This window comes from Helobdella robusta (assembly GCF_000326865.2).
Source record: "Helobdella robusta unplaced genomic scaffold HELROscaffold_49, whole genome shotgun sequence".
In the NCBI taxonomy this organism is placed as follows: Eukaryota; Metazoa; Annelida; class Clitellata; order Rhynchobdellida; family Glossiphoniidae; genus Helobdella; species Helobdella robusta.
The window spans coordinates 1023184-1030646 of NW_008705246.1; the positions used below are offsets into that span (position 1 = coordinate 1023184).

At 35.5% G+C, this 7463-nt stretch overlaps 1 protein-coding gene across 1 annotated transcript in view; it reads left to right on the plus strand.

The window, feature by feature from the left end:
- HELRODRAFT_178741 (hypothetical protein) overlaps window positions 1–3653 on the plus strand; it is a gene marked incomplete at both ends in the record, with an annotated part of 4642 nt that extends 989 nt beyond the window's left edge. Inside the window, 2 exons of the mRNA XM_009026817.1 lie at window positions 80–1948; window positions 2171–3653. Of these exons, the coding sequence (XP_009025065.1) occupies window positions 80–1948; window positions 2171–3653 (3352 nt within the window). The remainder of the gene's footprint in view (window positions 1–79; window positions 1949–2170) is intronic.
- Between the last annotated feature and the right edge of the window lie 3810 nt (window positions 3654–7463).

Consider the following 7463-nt stretch of genomic DNA (forward strand, 5'->3'; position numbering starts at 1 on the left):
CTAATTTTGTAAACAACTGCAAGAACATAGCTGTGAACAAAACAAACAACGTAAACAATTTTATTAACATTAATGTAAGCAACCATGTAAACAATCATGTCAACAATCATGTAAACAACCATGTGAACAACCATGTGAACAACCATGGGAACAAACATGTGAACAACCGTGTGAACGTAAGTGTAAGTAACGTGAAGCATTTTGTAAACAGCTATGTAAACAGTACAAACCATATCTTGAAGAGTCATTTAAAATACAATGAGACGAACGAAGTTTTAAAAAATCCAACAAACACCGAAATAAACCCCAACAACTTGCTTGAAATCTGCAACAACAATATCTGCAAAGTCTCCCAGAGCTGCTACAACAACAGCAACAACAACAACGACAGTTTTTGCAACAACCCAAATGACATTCATTGCATTAACCACAATAAGGTTAACAACAACAACAATGAGCACAACAACAACAATGAACACATCATCAACAGCCTAAGTTTTAGTGAAAAGGACTTTGGAAGCAGTAGCAGCAACAACTTAAACAACGACGCTATTAGCAACAAAACAAACGCCATGGACATCAACTACAACAACATTAACAACGCTAACACACATCAACATGCATACCACAACGACAACAACAACAACCACAACAACAACAAACATCTGCTTATAAACTCTGACGTCACCACGGTACCATCCGTCAGGAACTTCCAAATTTCTCATTACATAATTGGAAACCAGTCCATAAATAACCGCCAATCAAATTCAAGATACCAAGAAAGTTGTCTAGAGAAAAATAATATGTTCAATTTTAGTAACAACAACAACAATAACAATAAAAGTAAAAATGTCGGAATGAGTAGCAATCCAGACAGCAACAACAACATCAACATTACACTAACTGACTTCGAAAGCACTAACAACAAAAACAACAACAATGACAACAACAGTCATAATAACAATAACAACAATAACAACAACAACAATAACGTAACTACATTTGAATTGAAACGTTCAAATAGGCAACCAACTAACTCCACGCTCTACAATCTGGGCCAGAGCTCGCATGACGATGAAGGCTCTATAAATTATGATAATAATAATAATCATAATAATAACAACAACAACAACAACAACAACAGCAACAATAACAACAACCATAATAATAATAATAATAACGTTTATAACAGCAGCGTTATTACTTGCACTAGCAGAAGAAACAGTAACGCGGTTTTAAATGTTAACAATATTTACAATGACCATAAAAAAAACGAACACAACAACAACAATAACAACAACAATAATAATAATAATAATAATAATAACATCAATAACAACAAAAACAATAGTATTATTAGTAATTATAGTAATAGTAATAATAATTATTTTTATTATTATAGCTATAATATTAATAATAATATAAACGAACCAAACAATACTCATGCCAGACCACACAATGGCATGACGAACGACGTCTCAACTAAGAAAAGTCAGATGAGCCGACTCGACAAAGACGACCCACAGCACAACAATGAGTTGTCTTCAGATGGCGGGCTCAAATTTGAAAATTTTATTCAAGATCTAAATAAATTAGCGAGTCAGGTAGACGAGACGAAAGTTTACACAAACGCTACTACTGCTTCGGCTTCTGCTGCTGCTACTATTGCTACATCAACAACAACAACTGCTACTACTCCAACAATAACAACAATAATTACAACACGCGTTACAGATGAGTCGAAGTCAACAATAACAATTTCAGAAACGACTAAATTTCTTACCACTTCAGCAACAACAACATTTACATTGACATCAACCGCAACATCAATTACAACAAACTGGAGTGACGTCATGAAGGAACCCCCGCGAAGACCTCCCCTGCGTACGACCTCGCTGCACCACTATGACGTCACGACTAACGATGCCCGCGTATCACGTGATTGGAGGTATGATTATGATGATAGTTATGATACTGTTGCTTCATGTTGATGGTGATAGATGGTGGTTATGAGGTTATGTTGATAGCATCAGACAGTTTATGATGTCCTAAGGTAGGATGAAAGTGACGATGGATAGGAAGCAAGTAACAAATGATGATGATGACATTACAGTTGCAGTTTTGTTGCATTTGTGTCCATACTCATTTCACTTTTCTATTCTTTTGCCAGAAGGTACATCAAATTGAACTGGAATCTGTCGAACATCACTAAGTTTAACAGGAACCGTAAGTACAAGGACATCAGCAACAACTTTCTTATCAGCAGCAGCAGCAACAACAACAACAGCAGCAACAACGATACTATAGTTTCAGACAACAACAACAACATATCTGTTGGTCAACAAAGTCGCAGTCATACACTCAGGCAGAATTTAATGAGCAACAACTTTCAAATGCGAACTGATGATCATGAGCAGATTGCTTGCAACAACATCAACAACAACAACACCAACAACAACAACATCAACAACAACTACAACATTACAGAGCATAGAATTACAAACACGTTAAACACAAAAACAGTAGCAACAGCAGCAACTTCAACAACGACAATATCACATATACAAGCTACCACATTGGCAGCATTATCGAAAACAGCAAAAACCACTTTGACAACAAGCGCTTCAGTAACAACAACAACAACAGCCATCCACAGCAGCGTCTCATGCTCAACTTTTGATGACGTCATCATCAGCAGCAACAGCAGCAGCAGCAGCAAAACAAACACAGGAACGCTGCTGGACAGACTGCACAAAAGTTTGTACCCTTACCTCTACAAACACACCTTCAACTACAACAGCCAAGAAGTTAACACGCACAACAACACAAAAAACAACAACAATTGCAACAATATTTTAAATTCTAACCTGAAACTGGTAACATACAACAACAAAAACAACAACATCAACAATAACAACAACATCTTGGATGTCGTCACAAGTTGTTATAGAGACAACAATCCCACAACATGCATTAGCAGTCATCCAGAGAGCAACAACATCACCAGTAACACTAAACAAAACCACAACAGCATCGGCGGCAACAACAACGACAACAACTTCACCACTACCAGCATCAACATGTTACATAACTCCGACCACAAATCATTGAACCAACATGTCAGGATAAGCAAACAGAATAAAAAATTCAGTGTTAGCGGCAGCAGGTTATTTAAAAGATGTGCCAACATCAGCCAAAATAACAACAACATCAACAACATCAAAAACAACATCAACAACAACAACATCAGCAACAACAACTTCAACAACAACATCAACAACAACAACAACAGCATCAACAACAACATCAACAATAACAGCATCAACAATAACATCAACAACAACATTATCAGCAACGACAAAAAAAGCTACAACGTACAACGACCACTTATTATTGCAAACAAATATTTTGCCGACGTCAAGTTGGATGATACAACCACCACAAATGTTGATAATGATGACGATAATGATGATGATTATGATTATTACCATGATGATGATGATGAAAATGATGATAGTGATGAGACAAAGAAGGATGTGACAGGCGAAAACATCATCGTCAGTAGCAATGTTGCCAACAAAACGTGCCGAGCGAGGACCCTTGAAAATGGCGCCAAACTAACTAACAACCTTACACCTGGTGAGTGGAAATAATTCAATTTTATATTTTTAAATTTTGATTCGATCGCTAGAGAGTTTTAATTTCATATTAGTAAATGTAGGTTTCTGATTTTTACATAAACATTTTTTTTATGTGCGGCTGGATGAAAAGATTCATCAGGTATTAAAATCAATTATCTAGATTCTTCAATTGTTATAATTTAAAATTCAACATCTGTCTAGACGCCCTTCAAAAAGTTTAGCGTTTTAACCATCGGCTTAGCGTTTTAGCCATTAGCCTTTTTTGTCGTTTTGAGTTGATGTTTTAACTCCAGTGGTGTAGCCATAAATATTTTTCTACTTTTTTCTGCGTTTTTCATACAATTTTGGCAAGTTTTACAATTGTGAGAAATCTAAAACAGTAATCTATTTAAAAAATGCGTAGACCCTAGCAAAGTTATTCACTTCATCCCTATTCTTCTTTGACTGCGCCTGTCCTTTCGACGCTGCCTGTAAAGCCGCTGAAAGAAAAATCAGTTAAAAATTTCAAGTTCTTCAAAATTTAATTTTTTGCCACAGTACACATTTTATTGATGTGTTTGTTGGTGTTTCGAGATAACGTTTTAGAACTAAATTAAGTGGTTGGTTGGTTGGTTGGATGGTTGGTTGGTTGGTTGGCTGGTTGGTTGGTTGGTTGGTTGGCTGGCTAGCTAGCTGGCTGGCTGGTTGGTTGATTGATTGGTTGGCTGGTTGGTAGGTTGGTTGGTTGGATGGATGGCTGGCTGGCTGACTGGCTGGCTGGCTGTCTGGTTGATTGGTTGGTTGGTTGGTTTTGTCACTCAACAAATTCTTTAACTTATTTTATTTTCATGTTATTCTTATTCTTAACCAGTTAAGAAATGAATTTTGTAATCAGCTAAGAAATGAATAACTTCATGAAGCCTGAATTTCAATTGTTACAGCACTGAACTGCAAGGCTATGTCATTTTCAGTTCATTGCAAAAGCAATCCAGCTGACGTGAATGTAAGGCCTGTCTGTACCGAACAAAAGATTTTTCAAAAGTAAAAAAAACTGGAAATGATGCGTATGAGCGTTAAGTGCTTTCATTCCTTAACCAAATTTAACAACGAAAAATAAGCAATGGTCTTTGAAAAGTGTAGAAGAAATTGTATTCACGATCTGATGCTAAACTTCATACGGTGGATAACATTTTACGTAGGAAGTGGGAAGTCGTGATACTCAATAGCATGGTTTGTTTCCACTCTCTGTACAATACATCTTTCCATAATTCTTTCCTCCAATTTGTCGCACGTGTCAGCAATGATCACAAAACATCGCACGATGATATTAGTTCAGCGTTCAGATAACATAGACAGCATGACACGCGCGTGTTTGTTTGCAGTGCTGGATCTAGACAACTTTGATGGGGAATGGGCAAAAATTTGAAAATATTTAAAGTTTCACGGGAGGGCCAAATTTTCACGGGGGACCAAGATTTGTTACAATATGGCTGACGACCTTTTATGGCTTATAACGTTTATTTTTTAGTCTATTTTACTCACAAAAAGTCCTTTTTCTGACTTATTAAAAAGCTGCTCACAACGGGAAGGGCTAGTTCTTTCCTTAACCCCCCCCCCTTGGATCCATAGCTTTGATCCGCCACTGCACGCATTTGTTCCAAGTTGTAAGTAAAAAAAAACTGAATTGAAATAAATAAATACAAGTATATATTTCGTATTAATATTTTATAAATATTATGTGTGTTTGTGTGGGGTGTGTTTGTCTGTGTGTGTGTGTGTTTGTATGCGTGTGTGTTTGTGTATGTGTGTGTGATTATGCGCGTGTGTTTATAGTTGCATAGTTGAAAAGCAATAATCTGGTTTGCAAGTAATTCTAACCGGTGAGTCAGGTGGCGAGGTCATCTGGTTATCAACATGAATCATTACGTCATGTGCTTTGTATGCTGCTGTTGTAGTTGTAGTAGTAGTTGTTGTTGTTGTAGTTGTTGTTGTTGTTGCTGCTGCTGTGTTGTGATGAGTTTGTTGGTGATGCAGTTGTCAAATGCTCTTTCTTTCCAATGTTTATATTTTCATCTGAAAAAAAAAACGTTTGTCGCCGCACTCCAACTTTTGTGAATATTTCCCCGAAACAATATATTTTCATTTGAAAAAAGAGTTAAAATTAGTACAAATACTGCAGATAGTACAGCTGGGCCTATATATGTTAAATTCAAAAATAAACATACACAAGATATGAGGATAATGCAAATGGGGCACTTTCTATGTTTGCCCCTGGTTTCATTATAATAATAATAATAATAAAAAAATAATATTAATAATAGTAATAATGTGAACATATTTTATTTATCCAATCGACACAATGAAACTATAAGATATTAAGATAATAAATTGTAACTAAAATGTTAAAATGAATAGAATAAAAAAATAATCAATGGAATAAAAATAATCAAATGTACGATCCACCCATCCTCATTGCCAATGGCAAGTGCATGGGTGTAAGTTATATTTAAAATAGCATTAGGCAATGTTTCTGTCACAATAAATTTCATATGACGAGCTAATAACATTGTTTATTATTAATTTAAAGTTGAACGGTATTGACCATGTAAATTTAAATATCGATAAATTAAAATTATTACATAAACCAATTGGCGACGATTCAAATGTATTAATTATTATAGAACAATCTTTATATTCTTTATTTAGATATGCATTTAAATTTTTATATTTTTGTTTATATTGTTTCGATGAAATTAGATTAGTTTCATGGCATATCGTCAGTTCCAATATTTCAATCTTGTTGCCCCTCAAAATGGCAATGTCTGGTCGAAGCGTGTTGAATAGGAGTGACATTGGACGAATGCCTTCCCTTTCCAAATCTGCAAACAAACAGCAATCGTTTGGAGCCTGTAACTTCAACTCGTCCATCATCAACGCCAGTACTTTATTATGTCTATCTGTGTATGTTTTCAGAGCTGATGTTGAACCACAATTTGACACCACATGCTTGTTTGTTTGTCGAACGTTACACAGTGGGCACAAGAGAGTTGTGGTTTTGCCCCATTTGACCAGATTTGAATTTGTGGGCAGTTGTTGAATTATGTATTTCCTCAAAAATCTGTAATGTATCCCGGACATGTTGTCAACAATTTTCGACCAACAAGTTATCCGTGCCAGAGTAATAAGTTCACTAATTGACCTGAGCACTGTACCTTGAGATTGAAGTTCGATAATGTGGTTGAGACATGACTTCACTCGGGATTCATCAAGGAGTTTGAAAGATCGCTTTAATGAGCCTGTTTCTTTCAGCGAACTGTCAGGTTTGACAAAGTTTGAAGAGGTTTCGTGCCATAAGCATTTAATTTCTTCATTATCGCTGTTCTTTAAATAGCTGCGAACTTTCATTTTTGTTTTTTCTGCAGTGTCTCTTAGTGACATGATGTTATTACCCCCGAGTTTCATTGGTAGTGAAAGTATCTCCGCTACACATCCGCTGATCGGCATCGAGAGCCACTCCCTGACTTTACTTACGATCAGGTTATCTAGGTTGGACGATATCCATGTTGGCGAGAAATTATAGTTGCGGAGTTCAAATTGAATTTGTGTTGGAATGAAGTATCGTAGTATAATAGGAACATCTTTTATTTTTCACCATAAAAAACATACAATGATAAATATATATATATATATATAAGTTAATGTTAATTAAATAATGCGCAATGATAAAATTTTTAAAAATTGTATAAAATAATATTAAAGGTTAAGACCATTTTGCTCATTGTGAAGTTAAGTGCAGAACGGTGAAATATATTTAATTAGCATCATAACTTGTTCCTATCACAG